The 23651-nt window shown below is 56.5% G+C and overlaps 1 protein-coding gene across 1 annotated transcript; it reads right to left on the reverse strand.

Moving 5' to 3' along the window:
• Positions 1 to 1484: 1484 nt before the first annotated feature.
• THRA (thyroid hormone receptor alpha) lies at positions 1485 to 22633 on the reverse strand. The gene is made up of 9 exons (XM_039227717.1): positions 22447 to 22633; positions 11880 to 12221; positions 9459 to 9526; positions 8756 to 8856; positions 6659 to 6806; positions 5877 to 6082; positions 4746 to 4892; positions 3906 to 4164; positions 1485 to 3260 (listed from the first exon to the last, which is right to left on the reverse strand). The coding sequence occupies exons 2-9, from the start codon at positions 11930 to 11932 to the stop codon at positions 3010 to 3012; spliced, it is 1233 nt and encodes a 410-aa protein (XP_039083648.1). The 5' UTR covers positions 11933 to 12221; positions 22447 to 22633; the 3' UTR covers positions 1485 to 3009.
• Between the last annotated feature and the right edge of the window lie 1018 nt (positions 22634 to 23651).

Below are 23651 nucleotides of genomic sequence, written 5' to 3' on the forward strand. Positions count from 1 at the left end.
CCCCCCAAGTCACCCCTACCGGTCCCCCTCCCCTCCCTGGGGAAAGGACCTACCTCCTTCCCTGTTTCTGGCCACAACCCCCCTCCCCCCACCCCAGCACCAGCTTCTCATACATTCAGTAGCGCCTCCAGGGAAGTGCCCCCTCCCTCACCCAGGAGATCCCGGGCAGGAATTACTGTCCCCCTTATGGACGGTGTCTGTGTCACACGCCCCGCCCTCTCCCAGCCCTGTAGACCCGCCACCAGGGGAAGGAGTAGGGGCTCCTCCACCCCCACCCTCCCCAAGGCTGAGCAGGGAGGAGGCTGGATGAGGTATGTGTGTTCTGAGTGATGGGGGGGGGATACTGAGATGGAGAGGCGGGTGGTGGGCGTGGGGGAGTGGTCATGGCTCTGGCACCCCCTTGTCCTGGCCTGGCCCATTCCCAGCAGTCCCTCCTCCCACCAATACTGCACCTGCTGCCCCACCCCGCCTGCCCTAGTGCCCCGGGCCAATACTGGGGGAGGCATGCTAAGCACCCACATCAAGGCCATCCCCCTCATTAGCACCAATGGCCCCCAGGAGAGGGCCCTGTCCCCCACTTCCAAAGCAGGGACTGGGACAGCTGCCTCTCTAGAGCAGGTGCGTGGCGCTCCTGAGTCCCCTGGCTCCTGCCCCGCCACATGTACTTGCTCACACATTCACGCAGAGAAACACACACATACACACCCCACATCACCTAGAGTGAGGGGGGAGGGGTCAGAGGTGGGGGAGGAGTAGGGGATCACAGCTCATATGATTGGGAGGGGAGGGGGATTCCCAAGTGCCTGTAAGAGGCCAAGCCCCTTTAAGGCCTTTTCTCTACCATGTTCATGGCTGAGAATGGGGATGGAGGGCTGGAGGTGGGGATGGAGGGAGGGGGGAGACAGCAGACAGGTCAGGAATTCCACTGGGCCCCCAGGGGTGGTATACCCCCAGAGGAGGGTACAAGAGGGCTTACCCATGGGACTGGAGTAATATAGGAATCAGTACCCCAGGAGAGAGAGAGGATAGAGACAGACAAAGACAGCAGGGGCAGCCCACGAGCCCAAGGCGGGCAGGGCAGGCACATGCACAGGTGACAGCGGATGCTCTTCCAGGCCCTCCACCCCTGTCAGAACACCTGGACAGTGGGGGAAGGGCATGCCCTGATGGGCAGCATAGCATTGCCTTCCCGCGTGTGTGTGTGTGTGTGTGTGTGTGTGTATGTAGGGGGCTGTGGCAGGCTGAGGGTCAGGGTGGGGTGGCAGGTTCCCCACTGCTTAAGACATTTTTGCCCCAATAGTGCAAAGCGCAGGAAGCCCTGGCACCCCTCCCCCTGCCCCTGCCCCATTCCCCATGGCTTCCGGGGGCATCTATGTCCACCCATCCATCCCTGCCGACATGCAGCCCTGAGCCCAGGGCCCTCTGGTCTGCTCTGTCCCTCCCCCCTCCCTCCCCCCCACCCATGGGAGGGCTACCTCCTCCCTCCCTCTCTCCCCTGTGGAGTGGGCAGTGGGCGACAGCCAAACGGAAGAGGAGGAGGGCAGCTCACCCAAGTGCAGACCAACAGAGCACTCCTCACCAGGAGGGTGGGAGGTGGCTCAAGCCAAAGTCCCTGAATTAGAGAAAAGAAGAGGGGAAGGGGGTCCCAGGGGCAGAGGGGCGGCTGGCCTAAAGAGCTTCAAAGAAAAAAGGAGGAGCACCAACCGCCCCCTCCCTGGGGCCCCAACTAAGTGCCATTTATCTAGACACCCCCGTTCTGGTGCCTGCCCGCCCAGAGTCTGGGTTAGTGCATTGAGTGGGAGTCGGGAAGGAAGAGGGCAGAGGTTAGAGAGAGCCCAGAAGACAGATGGGGACACGGTCCTAAGGGGGTGGAGGCTCTGGGAGAAGCTCACGCACAGCCCCCCACGCCCCCCCCCCCAAGTGCAGCAGCATCTGGATTGTAGCTAATACTGCAGGTGTGAGGAGGGCAGGAGCTTGAGCCACAGTTTTTCCTGTGCGGGTGCCAAGGTGTGGAAGGAGTAGGGGGGCAGGGAGAGACCCCTGGGGCTGGGCACTTGAAAGGGGAGCTGTGTGGGCAGCAGGGCAGGCTGGTGAGGGCCAGCTGGCATCCAGCGTGAGAGGTAGATGGAACTCAGCGGGCACGAGTGGCAGAGAGCAGAGGGAGCACTGGGCGGGGGGTGCCGAAGGGGCACATGGGGAGGGGCAAGGCAAGGAGGGATGGCCGGGACCCTGTTGTGTTAACTCACAGCTCTGATCGGCAGCCCTGCCCTTGGGGACCTGGTATGTGGGGCAGTTCTCTCTGATTCGGGGGGAGGAGGGGCAGCTCTCAAAGTGCTTAGGGGTAGTAGGGGGCCAGCCTCGGTTAATAACTTAATATCATCTCTCTCTCTCTATCTCTATCAATCGCTCACTGTCTTTTTTTCTTTTTCTCTCTGTCTAGTTTTTCTTCATGTATCTTCTCCCCTTGCCTGGTTTCCAAAGTGCCGTTAGAATGACTAATTTTTAACCTCCAGGGGGAGGAGCCAAGCCAAGCCTTTCTTTGCACCCAGGCGTCTGGGGAAGCAGAGAGGCCCTTAGCCTGGAGGGGGAACCTCAGTCGAGGAACTGTGCAGGGGGGGCTCTCTCTTGTGTGTGTGTAGGGGCTAAGTTGAGGGCATCTTCCCCCACCCCACATTCCTCCATCCCCTACGGTCAAGATGGCTTGTCCCCTCTTAGATCTCCCTCCCTTCCCCTACCTTAGAGGATGGGGTCCTGGGAACTGCAGGACACGGTCCCCCAGCCTCCCACACTGTCCTTTTCATAGCAAGTTCATGTGTTTGCCCTGTCCCAGGGCTGGAGGTTCTGAGGAGGGACGGGCAGTGCAGGGTGTGTGTGTGGGAGCTGAATCTATCCGAGGACGAGAGGAAGGAGAGAAGAGGGGTGGGGGGGCCTCCCTCAGCCCCCCAGCTCTGCCCCTTCTCTCCAGGCTCCTCCCCACCAGCTCCGCACACCCTCTGGCCGCCTGAGGCTTTAGACTTCCTGATCCTCAAAGACCTCGAGGAAGAGTGGGGGGAACAGTTCGGTGGGGCACTCGACTTTCATGTGGAGGAAGCGGCTGGCGTGGCAGGCCCCGATCATGCGGAGGTCAGTCACCTTCATCAGCAGCTTGGGCCAGAAGTGCGGAATGTTGTGTTTGCGGTGGTTCACGTAGTGCTCGAACGCCAGCAGGTACGCCTCCTGACTCTTCTCGATCTTGTCCACACACAGCAGGCCCGAGCGGTCTGCAGTGAAGAAGGGGTATGAGCATGAGTGGGTGAAGGCAGATAGACAGACATGGAGAGACTAGGGTGGGGGAAAGGGGAGGGAAAGGGCCTGCGGTGTGTATGGGAGCAAGAGCAGGGTGGAGGAGGAGTCTGGGGTGCTGGGGGTTTGGAGAAGTAGTGAGGAAAGAAGACAGGGACTGAGAGGTAGGAAGAGAGGGGAGGCTTGGAGACAGGGCAGGACTAGGGGGCAAAGAGACGAGTTGGTGGGAAGAAGGGCAGAGGGGAGAAGGGGCAGGGAGAGGGGACAGAGGAGGGATGGGGGGGTAGGTGGTTGGGGGGGTGGGGAACAAAGGCAAATGTGGGTGACAGAAAGTGGAGGGTGGGGGGGGGGACAGAGAGAAAGAACAGAGGGAAGATGGGATAAGGGGCAGAGGAGACATGGGCAAGTAAGAGATGTGCCTGGACATCAGAACCAAGGGGGGATGGGTAACAGAACAAAGGTCCGGGGACAGAGAATGGGCCCAATGACAGAGGTAAGCTTGGGGTACAGAGAAGCTGGGGAATAGAGAACGAGTGTAGGATTCAAGGAAGAGGACAGCGATAGGCCCAGGGCCCAGCCAAGCCCTGGAAGCTTCCGAGCCCTCCCAGCTGGTAGGCAGGTACCTGTTGACATTAGCAGCACAGCCTGCAGCAGAGCCACTTCCGTATCATCCAGGTTAAAGGCAGAGAGTGACTTGCCCAGTTCAAAGATGGCGTCGGAGACTACGCCCAGGCCGCCATTCTTGAGCTGCTCCCGCTTGACGGCCATCTCCCCGCTCAGTGTCAGGGTGTCGCTCTCGGGGTCATAGCGGACAGCCGCCCGCAAGGACATGATCTCCATGCAGCACCCCTTCAGGAGGATGATCTGGTCTTCACAAGGCAGCTGCAGAGTGGCAAGGCCCCAGGAACACTCAGCATGCCCTTCCCCATGAGTGTCTCTTGTGGGTGCTCTTTGGGAGCTGTGAGGCCACCAATGACCTCAGCCAGTGTACTCTGAACAACTAACCTTGCTCTGGGCCATGCACATGCCCTATGTCAGTAAACCTCACAATTATGCCTATGAATGAACTCCCTCCCGTCATTATCTCCATCCCCACTGCAGGGGAAAATTAGGCACTTGGAATTAGGTAACACAGCCAAGGTCACACAGCTAGTAGGGCAGCCTGTGCCCAGACTTAGTGCTCTTTAAAATGAGAAATTTCAAGCTGCTGGAGCCAGGATAGCCATGTAGATGCTGAGGGAGGAGGGCAGGGAGGGGCTGGGGAGGCGGGGCACTTTGAGTGTCACGGTTCTTTAGCTGTGTGTGTGTGTTCGTGGTGTGTGTGTGTTAGATGTGTGTCAATTTATAGGGACTGCTCCCTGTCCAGAGGACCTTAGATGAGCATATGCTGACACTGGGTGACCAAGGGAGCAGCCCCAGGTTTCCTCTAGTGTGGCACCATGCCTTTCCCATCTGCCACTCACCTCGGAGAACATGGGCAGTTTTTTGGCAAAGTCCACCACACGGGTGATGGCCGGGGTGATGATCTTGGTAAACTCGCTGAAGGCCTCTAGGTCCACCTTGTCTCCATCCGGCATGGAGACGATGGGTGACTGGCCGATGTCATCCGGCTTTATGAAGGAAGAGACAGGGGTCAGCTGGGGCTACAGACCCCTTTCAACCTCTCACTGAGCCTCCCTGCCCACCAGGGGGAGCTCCAAGGCAGCTTGGGGAAGAGGGGCGGCCAGTACCAGGGGACTGCCCTGCCCTAGGCCTAAGGCTTCTCCTTCACCTTGGGGCAGAGAATAGATCAGAGCCAGAGCTGCAAGCCGGCTAATAATAACAGTGATCCTAACAGTAGAAGTAATATCATAATAATAGAAGCTATGTTTATTGAATATTTAACATATTTAATATGCAGTTAGGCACTAGGCTATGTGTTTTATAGATCCTGTTGAATCCCCACCACAACCTTGTAAGGATGTTATACTTACCACCATTTCACAGATGAGAAAACTAAGGCACAGTGTGGCTAAGCAGTAAGCCCAAGGTCACATGACTAGTAAGCGGCAGAACCAGGATTTGAACCCAGGTAGTCTGACTCCTGACGATACACACATGTGCTTGGTACTGGAGGCTGTGCTCTTAACGCTATACTGTTCCACCCGCTGGCACACTCCTCTAGGAACTGGATACTGGTTTCCTGTCTTCACTCAACATATACAGCCAACAGTTCTCCTCCCATGCTGCCCATTCACTTAGCATTCAGTTTTGCCAGGGCCTACCATAATGCCTGGCACCCATCAGCTGCCCCCAAATACTATTACATAACCGGTCCTCACTCTCTCCTCCCAGTCACTGTGGGTAGGAAAAAGACGAGAAGTTGCCCCTGCTCTCTGGAAATTCAACCAGGAAGCTCCCAATCAGGTTGAATAGGCAAGGCTGTGACATCAGCAATACATATGCACAGGCGTATGAATCAGGATCGCCATACTGTAGAGAGCATTAGCTTTGGGTCAGATTAAACAAAGAAGGCTTCCTGAGGGAAGCAAGACTCTGAGCTCTTCCTCCTGGCCACTTGGCTGCTGCTCTCCCCACGCCCCCTCTCTCCTTACCAGGAATTTCCGCCTCTGCTTCCAATGGCTGCCCTGGGCATTCGTACTGCGATGGGCTTCTGTGGCAACATGGATCAGGTCCCACTCTTCAGGAGTAGGCTCTGGTCGCTGCTGCAGTGATCGGATCATCTCCTCTTTCCGTCGCCGCTCCCGGTTCTGCTCAATCAGCTTGCGCTTGGCCACTCGCTTCGAATCATCTAGAACCACTGTCAATGGCAGAGAGAAACGATGCTCTCTGCATGGCAGTCTCCACAACCTGCTCAGAAACTACTCTTCCCAATGTACAGGTTCAGAAACGGGGGGCCAGAAAGGTTAGGTGCCTTCCCAAATATCACCTAGCAGTTAGGTGGCACAACCTGGATCATGATAGTCACTGGGACCGTGTTGACTATCGTGTTCTGGTCTAAAGGGTTATGGCGACAGTGGTTATTAGAAGACGCTGCTACCCACTCCCTAGCCAATGCAAGATGCTCACTCTCACCCAAAAGTGGGCTGTTTTTCTGGTGGTCAGGAACACTGTGCTATGGGGAGGTAATCAGGACTTCGTTCTACCCCACAACTCTTTCTAAGGCCCTGGTGTGGTGAAAGGCAGGTAGGCACTGGGGCCCACGTGCAGGGCCCAAGATCCTGAATATTCATTCCCTATCATCCTGGCCTGGATTGTCACTCTGCACTGTGGGCTCTGAGGATAGTCTGGCGGGGAGCAGTCATATCTGAACTCACCCCTACCCATGGCGACCTGGTTCAACAACCCCACCCCACCCCCACCCCAATCCCCTTACAGTCCATGGCCATGCCCACGGCGATGCACTTCTTGAAGCGACACAGCTGGCACTGGTTGCGGGTGATCTTGTCAATGACACAGCAGCTGTCATATTTGCAGGAGTAGGTGGGATGGAGGTTCTTCTGGATTGTGCGGCGAAAGAAGCCCTGGGGTGGAGGGAGATGGAGCATGTAGTGATCATGATCTCCCCTTCATGAACCAACCATGCAGCTCACTGGGGGGGGCAGGGGGGTATTGATGAGGGAACCTGGCATCCTCCTGACGCCAGTAAGCCCAGAATCACCTGGCGGGGCCAGAGGACTTTAGAAATATGTACCCTCAGCTCTCAGGGCTGCTGAAGGGCAGGGGCACATGGGGAAGGATGGTGGCAGAGGGGAAGGATGAGGAACCCAGTTCACAGACATGAGCCTGGGATGGTGTCAGGTGCTATGATGCCTGAAGGAATAGCAGCAGCTTTGGAAGTCCAACTGATACCTTATTTTCCATCCTGCGAAACAACTCTGACAATAAAACTGACCTCCCACACCCATCCTTATACATGCTGCCTATTGCTCATGCAGGTGGAATTCTCGAAATAGAGGGGTTGAAAAATCAAGAAAAGTCATTGTGTATGGACATGAGTAGGTTTAAAAGAAAATTTTCAATTCTACATATTGGGTTTAGTCTTTGCCCTAAAGGAAAAGTCTCAAGAATCAAGATGGCGGCAATAACAGGAAGAGCTACCAAGTGCTGAACACTCGCTATGAGGCACTCATGAGCCATTTCTGTGTGTGCATCATCACATTTGATGCTTGTGTCCACCCCATGAGGTAGTCTCAAAATGTTACTATCTCCATTTTGAGACTAGGGAACTGAAGTTTGGAGAGATTAAGCAATCTGTCCAAAGTCGTGTGGTTAAATGGGCAGGAGAGCCAGCACTGGACCTGTGGTATGGGATACAAGATCTGAGTTCTCACATTCTGGGGTGTATTAAAATCATCTAGTGCACTTAAAAAAATAAAATAAAACCATCTAGTGCACTTAAAAATTAAAATAAAATAAAATAAATTAGCAATTGCACTTAACGAAAAATACAAATTCCTAGGCCTCACTCTAGACTTAAAACATCAGACTCTCGAGAGCTGGGGCCAAGGCATTTCTGTCTTTCTGGGATCCTTCTCTGGGACTCGACTGTCCTTGAGGGTGAGGATCCTTGCTCTGTTATGCCGCTTGTATTGTTTCCAGGAACACTTCTAAGGGACCCTGAACCCGGTGGTCTTGGCTTGGTTGACACTAAGAAAGAGAGGAACTTGAAGTCTTCCTGTATTTTTAAAGACTCTTGTTTCTTGGAAGGTCTTACATTTTCAGGAGGTGATGATCCTTGAAAACCCTTGCAGGTGAAAATGAGCTAGGTGAGATCTAATTAAGGCTCCCCAAGTCTATGACCTTGTCCCAACTGCCCAGGCAGACTCTGTTATCCTCTCCAAGTCTGGGCCCCACTGTGCTCCCCAGCACTCGTTCTCACTCTTCTAGGTGCAGGGGGGTAACTGGGGACCTGTTCCAAGGCAGAGTCCACAAAGGCCTCACCACACAAGTTCTGACTGAGTAGGGCTGGAATGAGGCCTGGAGATCTGCGCTGAACTAGTTCTGCAGGCAGTCCATGAATCACATTTTGAAAACCAGTATTTGTTTCCAGTGCGCCTCTCTCTGGTAGGCTGTGAGCAGCTTGAAGGCAGGGCGCATACTACCTCCCTCACACCTGATCCAGCAAGTGGATGGATGATAGCTGGGATTTACGTACCTGGCACTGTTTTAAATACTCTGTATGAATTAGCTCATTTAATTCTCCCAACAGCTCTGTGAGGTAGGTAGTGTGATTATCCCCATTGTATAGATGAAGAAACTGAGGCCCAGAGAAATTCAGCATCTTATCTATGAGTGGCAGAGCAGAGGTTGTAAATGGACAAATGAATAAGAGAGGAGAAATGGTGGTGCAACAGGTGGGCTTTAGGTTAGGGGTCGATAGGGTTGTCCCTGCCAGGCACCGAGGGCCTTCAGGTGGGTGAGATTGGGGCTCAGGTGGGGGGGGGAGGGGCAGGAGCTGGCTGGTCCATACCTTGCAGCCCTCACAAGTGATGCAGCGGTAGTGATAACCGGTTGCCTTGTCCCCACACACGACACACTGCTCGTCTTTGTCCAGGTAACTAGGGATATACCCTGGGAGGGAGGAAGGGAGGCAGGCAGGCATGGCTTGGGCCCCCAGCAGAGAGGCTCCTATACTTCCTTCATCCCCCAACCTCTCCTTCCTGGCCCATCCCCTAGCCCAGCCTCCTTGAAAGGTTCTTTGTGTCTAGGTAGAATCCTGGAGACACATTAGAGGTCACCTTGTCCATCCCCTTCCCTAAGAACATGGAGAATCCCAGTTCTTCCGACTGCCCATTCGGGGATTTTCTCTTGCTGCATCTGAGGGGCAGGGGATGCAGGAGAAGGAGAAGCACATGTCAGCAGCTCATCTCAGGGGAAAACAGTCCCGTGGCCCATTAGCCCCAGACCCTGATTCAGGGGCACAGGGGTGGGGTGGGGCTCAGGGAAGGGGGTTATCAGGAAAGAAGAGGTCCTTCTTGACCTAACCCATCCTCAAAGGCTGGGTAAGGCATGCCCTTATCACCCCTCTCACCTCCAGGCAAGTCCGTCCCAAGCCCTCTAGGTGACTCTCCCCAAGGGACACAGGAGCTGCTGGTCCATACCCAGGCTCCCAGAGAGCCGTAGGCCTGATGTGATGGGGTTGAAGGAAGAAAGTCACAAACAGCCAGGCTCACCTGACATGCTGGTTTTCAGGGAACATTGGCCGTTCTTTCTTTTTCTCTTTCCATCTGGTGACCTGGCACTGGATGGGGGCAAAGTGGGCAAAATCACAGAGCAGTCTCTGGGCAGCCCCCTTCTTATCCAATAGGTTTATATAATCTCCCAGGCCCAACTCCCACCATCTTGTGTCCTCATTCCACTTCCACCCCCAGGTCAGCTGACAAAACTGAGAAAGGTCCAGCCATCTAGAAGCTTTGGGGTGAGAGATAAAGGGCTTGGCTGGGGCACAGGCATGTTCTAGGGCCCCAACAAACACGCACGCACGCGCTCACAAACACACACACACCCTACTGAATCTTCAACACCCTTAATCCACAGGATAGACACATATTTAAACCTTCAGTACATGGAACTTCTGCAGAAACAATCTTCTGGACACGCTTAAAGCTATATAACCTTTGGGACACACGCAGATGTACGTAACAGAAGACCAGAGCATCTGGATAACTATGCAGCCCTCAGTATAAAACTAAGGATAGTAAGTAAGCATCAGGATCCATACATCTATGAAATTTTCAGCGCATTCTTGAATACATTCTATGACCCATGTGTTACACAACCTTCTGGATGGACACCTAATAATACCACCCCCTCCTCCTAGTGAACATGTGGCTTGATTTCCAGGTCACGTACATGCTGAATAACCACAGTGACTGAAAGCATATAGTGCCTAGCAACTAGAGCCTATTACCTGGAACGAGAGGAGACTTCCAAAGCCACCCTGTTCATGGCCTCTATTTAACAAAGCAACAACCCGAAGTTCCATTTGTGCCTGGTGACACTGTGCACTGGAGTCAGAACCAGGACAAGGACTCCTGCACCCTCCACTGCAAGGTGTTAGCAACCCTCAGCCACTGCACATATATGTTACCAATCTCGACCCATACATGTTATATAACCGTAGCACACACAGGTTACATAAGCCTCTACATACGTGTATGGATTGTATAACCTTCCACACCCACCCTGCATGTGGCATGTTGCAGGGCTCCTCCCCCTGGAGCCTGATGCAGCACACTGACACAGTGACCTTGGCCAGGGTCACAATCACAGACAAGTGTGTGTTCCAGGCCCCCTGTGGAGTTCCCCTGTCTGTTTTCTACAACCACTGGAGAGTCAGATCTCCCTCCTGCCTCCAGGAGGAGTGGGTGTGGGAGAACTCCAGGCCACGTAGCCCCCAGTTGAGATGGTGGTTTCAGCAATTACGATTTAGGGGGTGCAGTCCCAGGGACAGCCACAAGGTGGCGCAGAAAGATGGGGGGAGGGGATGCAGCCTTGGGGGTACCAGGAACCTGCATTCCTGCTTTCCTTTGAGTCAGGAGCAGCCTCTCCCAGACTCACAGAAGTCTGGGCAGGGAGATACAGAGGCTGCAAGTGAGTGCTATGCACTGACAGGCCATGTCTTCTTTTTCAGAGCCCTCCCCCCATCCTGGGCTTTGAGGAGGGATACCCGAGGTGCCCTACCCAACTGCCAGCCTCGTCCATTTCTTCCATCATTTCAGGGACCCAGCCATGGGCCCCAAGGCTTTGCCTGGCCAAGCCTCTGGTCTCCTGGCTCAAGATCTGGTTTCCAAGGCAACAGCCACACTTCTCCCCAGAGCACCCCCACCCCCACCTTCTCCCTGGCCATAGGCACAGGCTGTACCCAGCTCCTGGGGCATCATGCCAACTGGGACACAGCTCTGTGCCACTTGGGGCAGATGGAGAGGCAGAGACCCTCTGGGTTCCTCAAAGGCAACGCAAATCACAGGTAACACATCCCTAGCTGTGTATGCAGACTGGTTCCCCCTCCACGTGTGAGCAAAACCTTCAGAGTTGGCATGTACTTCCACTTCCTGGGAGGAGCCCCATGGCAGTGCCCGCTCTCACCCATGAACAAGGAAGAGCTTGTGGGGCTCCCAATAGATTCCAAATATAAGCATGGGCTGTGACCAACAGTTACTGGTGCATGTGCCCTGAAATGTCGTGTCCCAGGCACCATGGCTTCAGGACCACACGCTAGTCTGGAAGGGAGAGGAGGAAAATGGCAAGGCTATGTGGATTCCACACGCTCAGGTGAGGGCCACTGGGAAGGCATCTGAGATTTCCCAGCACTGTCAAGAGAAGGGCCACGTGCCTGCCGCCTGTAATTACTGTGCTCTGCATCGCCTCCCCCCTCCAAAATGGACATCTCTCAATCCAGGTGCCTAATTCCCTGCCACATGTGGTCATGACCTCATCTCCTGGGCAAAGGTAGGCAGCCGGCTTGCTGGCCCCATGCCCGTCCTTCCAGAGGTGCTTAAAAGGCCCAAGCTCAGCTCTCGTTTGCCTAGCGGGAGAGGACTGTGCGTGCTGCCTAAGAACTAACGCAACAAACGGGCTGCTGGAGCCATTACCTGTTCTCCTCTGGGTCTGACCCACACTCCACCTTGCTTGGCTTCTGTTCCATTCACTTCAATTCCATCCACGATGCCCTCCAGCACGCCAAGAGACTGGGGTGGGCACGACGGCCCCCCCGGCACACCCACAGGCCGCCCACCCCCTGCCACCCAGGCCCTAGGGCACAGCACCCATGGTGCCCCCCTCAACACTTGGCCTTTCACACCATGCCCTGCGCCCCGAGGGGGGCGGGCGGTGAGAGGGGCCAGGGAGTGGCAGGTGGTAGGGCTGAGGGCAAGCTGGGTCTGAGGAGGGGTCTTGCGCTGAGGGAGTAGCTTTGGAGTCTTGTCCAGAAGTCCCTGCAAAGAGAGGAGAGAGGCGGGGATAAGGCAATGGCACGGTGGCGGTAGGTGGATAGGATTCCTTTGGTGGCAGCATTTTTGGGCTCTTGGGGCTCGTCACAAGGTGGTGGCAGGCATGGAGGGCAAGCACAGATAGAGGGGAACAGGACAGCCTGTCAGATCAACAGGTGCAGGAGGCAAGACTGGAGATATACATCTTGAGCCCCTGGAAAGGTATGGAGGAAAAGAATCAGGTCATACGTACGTCTCAGTCCTGACATTCAGTCAAATGCCAGGCCTTTGATAAGTGTCCACTGAACGTACGTAGCTATTGTTACCACCCGTCTAGGTGAGTTTTTCTAAAAGTTATCAGTATTACAGGGCAAGAAGGGAGCCAGGAGGAGCAGTTTTCAGCCCTCATGTAGGCGGTACTGGAGAAGGACAGGTGGGACCTGGGGGCCGCGTGCAGGGATCGTGAATGCCCACCTGAGTGCGTTAATGGAGAGACACTGTTGAAAACAGTGGGGAATTGACCTCCCCGCTGCTGCCGACCAAATAACGACTCCTCAATCCCAGTTCCCCAAGGACCCCAGAACTTCCTGTACAAGGTCCCAAGTCACACTTCCCAGTCTGAGGACCAAACTTCCCAGTTGGTTTAACTGTGCTACCACCCACTAGGACAGCAAGGGCAAGGGGAAAGGAAATGAACATGGGCTACCTGAATAGATATGTGTCCTCTGAGGTGGGTATCAGAACCTTACAGATGAAGAAACAGGCTCAGATAGCTTGATCATGCATTCACGTCCACACAGCTAGGAAGCAGGTGGCTCAGGCATAAGAACCTAACAGCTTGTCTCAAATGCTAGCCTCAGTCCGCTAGCTGGGGCCTCGGGCAGTGCCACCCGGGGCCCACCATTCCCTCCACGCTGCCCGTCTGACCACAGGCGACAGACCTGAGGTGTACAGTCTGCACACACAGGCAGGTGTGGGCATGTGAGAGGGGGACAAAGGTGCAGTTCCCCAGACACAACCTCCATCACGTGGCCGCTGTACCAGAGACCTCACCCCTGGGCCCCCCGCCCCACCCCCAGGAGCTGATAAGGAGCCAGGGTGGGAGGGGAGACAGATAAGTCAGGTCATTGGGCAGGGCAGGGCAACAGGACAGGGCCTCTGCACCCAGGCAAACCCCCAGCGTGACACACGGCAGGACCCTTAGGCCTCTTGCTACCCCCATAGACTGGGCACTGGGGGCTGGACAGGAGACTGGGGTGGGGGGGGCAATGAGCGGGGAGCCTTAGCCCAGGGAGCTGTCGAGAAAGTAGGTCAAGTTTTTCTTGGCTTGTGAAGAAATTCCTGTTATAAATTTATAATGGCGTAGCCAGCCCTAAGGGGTGGAGGTAGGGGGAGGAGAAGGAGTGGGTGGGGATGCCCAGGGACTGGGCACTGGGGCCTGCTGCCCTCAGCCAGGGCGCTGAGGGGTAGGGGGCCAGGGAAGTTGTGGGGGTTGGGCCGGACAATAGAGGGCTATTTTCTGTCGCCTCTGTTTCCACTTCTATCTGTGCCCAGCGAGGCTTCCTCTGGTCGGCTCTCTGCATCTGACTCTCTCTCTCTCTCTCTCTCTCTGGGTCTGGGTGTCTCCCTGTCTCCCCCCTCAGGCTGTGCCTCGGTGCTTGGCACACCCTGGCTGCGGTGCTGCCCCCGCCTGTCTCCTGCCCACCTGGCATGCTGCCACCACTTGTTTACAGAAGCTGGAAAAATCCACTCGCCAGCCGGAGGCCCAAGCGCCCCCAGGGATGGGAGGAGGCAGGCACAGGAGTGGGCATGCTGAGAGAGGGGCAGCCCTGGGGAGCAGGCCCTGGGGGCAGGCGAGCAGGGCCAGGGTGTATGGGAATGGGTATTAGCAGCTGTGGGCCAGGCCAGGCAGGGGACACCAGCAGCAGCCACATGGCATGGGCAGCTCCTGCCCCGGGCCATAGCTCTGGAGGACCCCCTCCTTCTGCACCCTGCCACTGCCAATTGCTACAGGGCACACCTGGGGCAGTGCCAACCTAAGCCACCATGTTTATTTTCCCTTCCCCCTCCCCAGCCCAGCCTTAACTCCAAATGTGTCTGGGCACTGCCAAGGGCCTGCACGTGCCTGCAGGGGGGAGGGGCACGCTCCCTCCCTGCCCCACCTCTGTGCTGAGCAGAACGGTGCCCTAGTGCCTGTTAGTGCAACCAGGCTCCAATGACCCCTGGCAATGGGCAGAGGAGCAAGGTGCTGCCCTCATGCTCAGGGCACCCTCGGCTGGCACCACCAAGCAAGAAATTGGAGAGCCCCTGGGGACCCCGGGTCTCTATGGACATACCTGGACCTCTGAGGCAACACAGAGCAAGCAGAGGGCCCAACATGCAGGGAAGCATATACCATGTGCTCCTGTGTTCACTGTGAGCAGCGGGGGAGGGGGGGGTCGCGGTTAAGTATGCCCACCCTGAAGGGCAGCCTCTCTCTCCTCCTCCTGGAGTCCTGCTTAATTCCCCAAGCTCCTTCCTCGCACATGCCCTGCAGAGGTGGGGGCTCGGCCCGAAGAAGAGAGCTCTGGGGTTGTGAGACTAGGCCGGACAGCCGGAAGGCAAGACGCACCTGTCAGGTGGGCTGGCCACCCACTGCCTTTGTCAGATAAGAGCTGTTGGGTGGCAGTATGGGCAAGGTGCCCACGGAGGGGAAGCATTTCATTAAGTTTAAGTGCTTCTGCAATGGGGGGACAGAGGCAAGAGGCCAATGCGGTCTCCATGGGCACCATGCCAGGTTCCCACTGCTGGACTGCCCCTCTCCGCACCCCTGCACACCCAGGGGGATTCTGGGCCCCCACAATCTAGCCCCAGATTCTACACATGCTACTCCTCCGAGTGTCTGCTCTTGGCTTTGGACCCATCTGTCTGGGGCCCCTGAACTTTGTCCTTAACGTTCTAAAGAAAGCCCAGCCCTCCTCCTTGCCAACCACAGAGGAAAAGACACACACGTATAGAGGGGGCTGAGAAAAGTGGAGAAAGAAGAGGAGGAGAAGGGCAAAAGGGATGATGGGGGGGAGAAAAGTGGGGAGAAAGATGAGGAGGGGCAAGAACAAAGAGATGGGCAGGGATGGGGGTAGAGCTGGGATGACAATGAAAGGAAAGGCAGCAATGAGATGGGGGATGGGGGACCGAAGGGGTGAGGTAGGGAGGAGAGACAAAGAGAGAAAGGTAACAAAGAAAGATGGGTGGGGGGTGCTTCATGCCCCGCCTAAGTCCCACCCCATGGAGGCTGGGGGAGGGGGGAGTAGAAATGGTTTCCACGGTGACAGCTGGTTCTTGGTGGCCTGGCATGTGGGCTATTAATAGTGCTGTGGGTAGGTTCACGCCTCCCTCTCCCCTTCCTCTTTGCCTGATGCTAGGGTGGGGGGAGATACTTCCCCCCTCCCTCAATAACCTGGCATTGATGCCCTGACTCCACACCATGGGCGCCAAGAAGGGTGATGCTAAGGGGCGCCGGTGGCCACTGTAGCCCAAACATACACAGGGGCATGCACAGGCAAACACAGGCGTCTATGTGCACACTACTGCCTGTGCCAACGTGGGCTCCCACGAGCAGCCACAAACACCAACAGCCCCTGGGGAGTCTGGCGGGAGTGAAGGCTGCAGCACAACACGGGCCCCCCCATGCGGAGGGGTAGGTGCCTCTTAGGGCCAGGACCTCTTTCTCCTTTCCCAGGTCACCCTGTTCTATTCTCAGGTATGGACTGAGTGTGACTGCCCCACCCAACTCACTGTTATCCTAGTGGCAGGAAAGAGAAGGGCGTGAAGGCGGGAATGAAGGTCCTATTTGGCAGGTATGATGGCAGAGGAATACACAGACACAGGCACCAGCTTGGCAAGAGGGAGGGAGGAGAGTGAGGCAGAACTCCTTGGTGGGTTCTCCCTGGGCCCCCCTGAGATGGGATTCTGGAGCTTAAGGGTAGTGACCCTTAAGTCTGATCTCCTAGCCACCAAGGAGCCTTGGAGGCTAGAGAATGGGAGATGTGGGTGGGGGATAAGACATAGGGGGCTGAATGGTTAAACAAAAGATCCTCTCCCCCCAAAGAATATAACAGGAAACTCCCCCCTGCAGATCAGAGACAGAAAGACATAAACAGCAGCCTTGACTTGGGCCAGATGCCCAGTATTAACATCAAAGACTGCAAAGACTGTACATTACCCCCCCCCTCCCATAACCTTAACCACCTGCTGCTCTCCTCTCCCTCTTCCCACCCCAGGCCAGCTCCAGTGAGGCATCAAGGTGGGTGCCCAGGTCTAGAGGTCAGCTCCATCCCCTGTGCCCACAACCACGCTCAAGAGCTCAGCCCCTTCCCTGCCAACCCACAGAACTTCTTGCCTCTGCCCCAGTTCCCCTCAGGAACGGAAGCGGGACATCCAAGTAGCCAAGAAGGCAGAGTTAGGAGCACCCCCAAGCTGGGCATGGCACATTCTCCCCACCCTCCCCCCAGCAGCCAGCCGGGTAGGGTAACCGGAGCTGGGAGCTAGGGCAGCTGAATGCTGGAGGCATGAATGTCACGGGGCCAAGGCACTCGCTGCAGATGGCACCACGGGCACAGAGCTTGGGGTCCTCCCTTCCCCGCTGCCTTCCTCCCAGGAGACCATAGAAAGGAGTAGTCTGCAAGCCCTGGGGAGCACAGCCCAGGAGGGAAGAGAATGGTGGAGGCGAAAAGAAAGGCAGGGATGTTCTCCCAGGCACCCCAGGGACGGGAGAGTTAGCCCCCACCCAAGCAGAACTGGCAGAGGCAGAGAGAGGGGGCGGGGAGAGGGAGGGAGAGTGAAAGGGGGAGGGGGGAAGGGAGAGCGCGCGCGCGAGAGACAGAGTGCGCGAGCGCTAGAGAAGGGGGGAGAGGGGGTGGGAGGGAATGGGAAGAGAGAGAGTGAAAATTGTGTGTGAGTACGTGTGTGTGTGCGCGCGCGAAAAGAGACAGCAGGAGAGAGCGAGAGAGCGCGCGCGAGCAAGTGAATGCAGCTGAGTCTCCGGCACACACACGGACACGTGCAGACACACACACTCACCCCGCATGCGCAGAGCCACGGGCTGCGGGTGCCCAGTTCCAGGAGATATTCAGAGCCCTCCCCAGCCCACACATGCACAAAACATGCACACATGGATGCGCGCACAACACACCCACTCACTGGTGTGTACAAAAACGCCGATAGCCACCAATAGCCGATAGCCTCGGGTCCGCTTTCCCCTTCCCCCGCCTACGCGCCTGGGTAAAAGAGAAAATGAAACAGGCAGCTCCGGCTCTGAGAGCCAAGAACTCATCTCTTCCTTACAAGAGGAAGAGAGGAGGAAGAAGGGGAGGTGGGCTTGTGCTACTGTTTGCCACTGCTGGGGCAGGTGTGGCTGTGCTTTGGCCCTAACCCTTAACCCCAGTCCCTTGTCGCTAGACTAAGTGCTCATCCTCAAAGCACAGGAGCAACCATAGCACTTCCTGGGCACCAGTAAGTTCCACCTTGCTCTCCTTGTCTACCCAGAGAACTTCTAACCCTTCCGTCTGGACCACCTCATACAAAAGCATACAAGAGGGAGGTCCCCTTTGTTACCACAGCCTTGGCCTGCTGGGGAGGAGGGCAGGCAATAGGGCAGTGTGCCTGAAAACCAAATCTTCCCTCCCCGCCATACACACACACACACACACACTAGCCCCAGATGCCTCTCTGAGAGACTGGGAACAGTCTCTGGTTCCAGGGGGCACGTGGGTCCATGTGTGCCAGGTCCCGGAAGAACAGGAGAATCCACAGGCGTTGCTTACCACGCCAGCATGCAACACGGATTGAACACAGGTGACAGGCCACATTATGTTATTTGCCCTCGCTCAGAATGAGGTAGGCATCATTGTCTCCAGATGAGGAAAGCCCAGGCCAAAGTCAGCAACTGGTGAATGGCAAAGACCCAGCCTCCAGCTCCCAGCCAGTGCTCTTTCTGCCACAGTCATGCCTGCCTCTTCCCCAGGAGGCACAAATCCCCCAAACACCTTTGCAACCCTGAGAACTGGAGTTGAGATTAGCCTTCCAGCCCAGAGGCTCTCCCACTGCAGGGCATCCTTCCTCTGCTGCACCTTGCAGGGGGAGGGACTGAAGAAGAGGGATCTTGGGGAGAAAGGGAGTCTTATCGCCAGACTCAAAGAGGAAGAGAGGCAACGGGGTCCTCAAGGTGCCACACCCACCCACTGGTTCTTACTCAGTGCCACCATCCTTCACGCTAATGCCCTCTCAGTGTAGGGATGGGGAATGTGGCATCTATCAGCCAGGGCTAGGTCCTTAGTGATTGATCGATGGTAGGTAGTAGCTGGGATGCTGGATCGCCAGCAGAGGTAGGGTGCTGCATTCTATGTGCAAGAGGTAGAGGGGCTCCAGGTTGCAAAGACTTGTAGGGGAGCAAGATATGACATGAAAGGTAAGGAGGATGGAGATTAGGGACCCACTATCCTACCCAACGGCCATCCTATTCCTGTGGGAGAACCATTTCTCCACCTGGCTTCTCCGAGAAATCCAGGGGAACCCAGACCTCCAGGTTTCCTCATTTACAGTGCTTGTCATGCACCAGGCACTTTTAAAAGCATTTTATATATTCTAACTCCTCTAATCCTCAAAAAGATGAATGAGATAAGTATCATTATCCCCAATTTACAGATAAGGGAAAGGTTCAATTGATTGCCCGAGGTTATACAACTAGCAAGTGACAGAGCTGGGATTCAACCCTGAGGCACTCCAGCTCCAAAAAAAAAAAAAAGAAAAACAACAACAACAACCAACCAACCAAAAACCCCTGCTCTTAGCCATTACCTGCTAAAGGAACAATACCTTGTTCTTTGATCCAGTGAAGTCTCCCTTTTGACTGAGCCTCAATGTCCTCTTCTATAGAAGCCTATGGATTATCTAGAGTAGAATCACTACCAGTGCCTCCTCATTCAAATAGGTCATGGCTACTGGGGAGTATGGCCAGAAATGCTTAGTGTCCTCTCGGCCCTGGGCCCCCTGCTCCACTGCCCCCTGCTCAAATTCCCACTCTGAGCTGGAGCCTGCACTCATGGAGTGGGGCCTCACTCGGCCCCCCACAGAGTCTGGGCAGCTGTACCCTCTGAACCAGGCTCTGAGGCTGGGCAGAGGGCACAGCTGTTGGGCATCTCTGAGGTGGATTTCAGCTGCCAGGGGTGTGGAGAAAGGCCATTGTGAGTCCTGTCACTGACCCTGCTCAGTGGGGCCTTGCCAAGTCCCACCACTGGCCATGGGGTGGGGACTATTTTCCTGTGGGTCAGTGTGGTGGGGGGCCTCCTCACTGGCTTGCTTAGGAGCTAGCTGGCTGTAGCCCGCATACCATACCCATACCGGGGCTTCCACTGAGCTGGTGTACCCTTGGCTGAGCCCTCCAGCCTAAGAGGTCAGCATGAGCCGTAGCTGACCCCCCCTTCCCTTACCCCCATTCTCAGCCCCCAAAACTTGCTGCTGCAGCTGCAGCACTGAGGAAGTGCAGGAGGATGTCCTGAGCAGCCAGCTGAGCCCCCTGGCCCCCCACCCAACCTCCCATTGACCCCAGAGGCAGGGCAGGCAGGGCGAGGGGCGGGGTTTGAGTATTAACAACTGGAAAAGTATGAAGCTCATCACTGCCAGTTCCCAGCTCTGAAAAAAGAGGCTGTGACGGAGACAAGAACAGGGGTAGACCGGGGGTAGCGACTGGGGGAGAGTTCCAGACTGTCAGAGAAACAAGATGAGGGAGAATCAGACACAGCAAGACAGCAAATGAGAGACAGCATTAGAGAGAAATTCCAAGTCAAAAATACACATCACTCAACCAGACACTCACCAGCACACGGCCTCCTAAGGAAGGCTTCCAAGTTTAGACGGGAGGGCAGAGGTGGGAAAAGGGGCCAGACTCATGATGGGAGGCAGGAACTCCGCCCAGGGGGCAAGTCAATGGCCCCAGGAAAGGCTCAGACAAATGACCCCAGAAGGAGCTGCTGGGGCCCACGTTTGCTTTTAAAGGTGGCATTAGGGACGGCTCCCTAGGAGCTGGCTCTCCCCAAATGCCTCCCCCGCTACACACACACACACACACACACACACACACACACACGCACAGCAGCTAGGATAATCTCAGCTGCTGGAAGTCACTGGACATTGCTTCAGCCCCATGACTCGGCCCTCTGGAACCCCCCTGCCCCTGCTCTCTTTGCTCTTGTTTCTCTGTCCCTCAAAAAAAGAAAAAAAAAAAAAAGGCTAAGCCTAGAGGAAGAAGACAGGAGGAAGCTTGAGGGAAAAAAATCTACGACACAACTATGTGTGCATGCAGGGGTGTGCCTGACTGCACAGCTACAGTGTACACATCTGGGGTTGTCTGGACGCAGCTGTCGGCATAGACCTGTGACTGTGTGTGGACCTGAGTCCTGTGAACGCCTTCTGCACCTGAGTCCCTGGGACCTTGTGCAAATGAGTACACCTGTGTCTGGAGATTTCAGTCAATCAATTAACAAGTATTTACAGAGCACTCCTGTGCTAGGCTCTGGGTGGGATCCAGAGCTCCTGGAGTGATTCTCCCAGGTCTCAAGGAGCTCATGATTTAGTGGGTTGGGGGGAGGGGGGAATGACAAGCAATAGAGACTCCGAATATTATGAACGCATGCCTTGCACCATTATGCAGGAAAGTCTTTTCACAGAGGCAAATTTAATTTTCTTTGGAGTAGAGGTTTTGTTGTATACAGAACCTTAGAGATCCCCAGTAAGAGTCCAGGAAAATACTTGTTGCTAAGTTGTGTATACATGTGTTGAAATGTAACCGCGTTTGCTTTTGACTGAGTGACAGCCACTGTCACGGCAGGCGATGATGCCTGTGTGACTGGGCTCATGCTAGCACGTGTGTGCTTGTGAGTGACAGGGTCTTTTGTAATGTGCGCCTGTGTGCAATTGCTCTGTGTTCATGCATGCGTGTGATAGTGACTTTTTCTGTGTGGGTGACAGCGACTCCTCCTTGCCCCTGTGTGTGACAGCATCTCCGTGTGACCCTGTGCGTGGGTATGTGCATGGGTCTGCTCTTAGTCTCCTGTGGGTGTGTCCCACCCCTTTCAGCTCCCCGGTGCAGCAGCAGCCTGCCTCTTCCCTTGTCCCCATGTGGGTGTGTCCAGCAGCTCCTGTCCTTGAGTCTGCCTGGGTGTCCCTGGGTGTGCATGCATGTGGCTGTCTGTGTGGGCATATCTCTGTGTCTGCATGTCACATTTGCTTCCCCTCCCTCATCATGGACAACATCCCCCTTCATCCCTTCCCCCTGCTGGAGCCAGAGCCAGCATTGAGGGGTGGGCTCCCATCCCACAGGCTTTCCTTCCGCGACCTCCACCCCTGTAAACGGTGGCACTCTTCACTGGCCCTATCATCCCTAACCCCCCTGCCCGCCCCAGGCCTTTCTTTCACACCGGACAAGAGTGGGCCCCAGGCACCGAAGGGGCACCAGAGACACGTTGCAAGGGGAGGAAAACAAGGGAAGGGGGCACACCACACAGGTCCCTTCCTCCCTCTCTTCCCTAACCACACTAGCTTGCAACTCTCCAGATCATCTAGGGACCCTCAAATACACTCCCCCCTACACACACTCCCTCCCTTCCAAGCCGCGTTTTTTTGCAATTAGGAGTGTTGCAACCGCACGGCCATGCTCAATTGGGGAGGCGGGTGGAATGGGGGGGGACTTCCCTCTCCGGGGGCCTGTGCAAGCCCCCCCCCACCTCTCATACTGCCCTCCGCAGCTGGAGGCGTCTTTGCAAAGCCCACTCGGCCTCGGCCTCGGCCTCGGCGCTGGGGGTGGGGGCTGGGGGGGCAGGCCTCCGGCGCACCGTAAACAAACCGCGGCGGGCGGGGGAGCTCAGGCGGCCGGCAGCCGGGCCGGGCCCCGGAGTGCGCAGCAGACGGGCCGGACAGAGGCCGGGCGGGCCCTCGAGGGGGAGGCCTGGACGCCATCTCTGCCGGCGAACCCCGGGGCCCAGCGACCTCCTAGCAACACCTCCCTTCCCCGGGGCGTAAGTTGCGAGCTCCCGGAATGTGACAGGGTGACCGAGGCGCCGAGGAAGGCAGAGGCTGGCAGCAGGTACCCCCGGGCGCCCCCCAGCCCGCCAGGGAGCTGGCCCTAGAGCCCCACGGCTTTGCATAATCAATCGCGAGGCATTTGCATATTAATGCCCCTTCGCTCCCTCCCCCTTACCTCGGCGTGGCGCGCTGGACAGGGCTGGGCAGCGACGTGGGGTCTCAGCGCCCCGAGCCGGGGGCGTCCATGGGGGGCCGGTGGGGCCCGGGCCGCCCGCCTCCTGCGCCCGGGTGTGAGTGCGAGTGAGCGCGGGGGGGGGCGGGGGGCGAGTGTGGCGGCCCCGCGGCTCCTCCGGCAGAGGCGGCGGCCGCTCTTGGCTCCTCCCTCCCCCGCCCCGCTCAGGCTGGGGCTCGGGCTCGGCGCGCCGGGCCGGCTCGCGGCTGCTCCCTGCAGGCCGCCTCGCCGCCGCCGGCCCCCGCCCCCCGCCCCCCGCCGCGCCCCGGGACCCCGGCCAGCCGCCCGGCCGCCCCTCGGCCGCCTCTGCCCCCGCCCCGTTCGCGCTCGCCCGCCCCACTCCAGGCGCCACCGACAGCAGTGGTGCTCGGTGACATATTTAAAAAAAATAGCCTTGGCTTGCTGGAAGAATCCGAGGTTTTTGGGTTTGCACCATGGGGATGGAGAAGGGAGTATTGATCGGCCGCCTGCACCTTATAAGTCGGGGAGAAAGTCTAAATACCAAACCCCTGTGGGAGCTTTAGAGTTTGTTTCTGAGTTGGGGCCCTTCTTTGCCAGTAACTCAGTGTGTGACCTTGAGCAAATCACCACCGCTCCCGGAGACAGCTTTCTCAACCTTAAAATGTGAGGGTTGGGCAAGTGACCCCTCAGGTCCTTTTTACTTCAATCATCTCATGTTTTTAATCTTTTGGAGGTTCACTCCCCATTGCCTCCCTTCCCCTCTTATTTCTAACATTACCTGGTCCACTGCCTCTTTCAAATGTCACCCTCTTCCAGTATAGGTTTTCTATTCACCGTCACCACCTATTTCCTCAACAGTCTGGTTCCCTTGGTGAGCAGGGGAGGGGGCAAGGCTTGCCCTACCTCCTCAACTCTCAGTTTTACCGAGGTGGGTGGTATTTCCTCCCCTGTGTGCCCCCACCAAAATCCACATGGTATCAGGGCCATCTAAGGAGGAGTGCAGGCTGCATAAAAATGGATCTCCTTCCCCAAAGGAGAGGTCTCCCTACTGTGCCAGCCCCACCCCCCATGTACACACACACACACCTGCATTCATGGACATAAAACCATCTCGGTGACGCCAGAGCCCCTTTCATCTCGGGATCTCCCAGCGCCAGGCAGAACCCTAATTACCCCAGCACCCCCCC

The sequence above is a fragment of the Hyaena hyaena genome, unplaced genomic scaffold (genome assembly GCF_003009895.1).
Source record: "Hyaena hyaena isolate Hyena2069 unplaced genomic scaffold, ASM300989v1 scaffold_29, whole genome shotgun sequence".
NCBI lineage: Eukaryota > Metazoa > Chordata > Mammalia > Carnivora > Hyaenidae > Hyaena > Hyaena hyaena.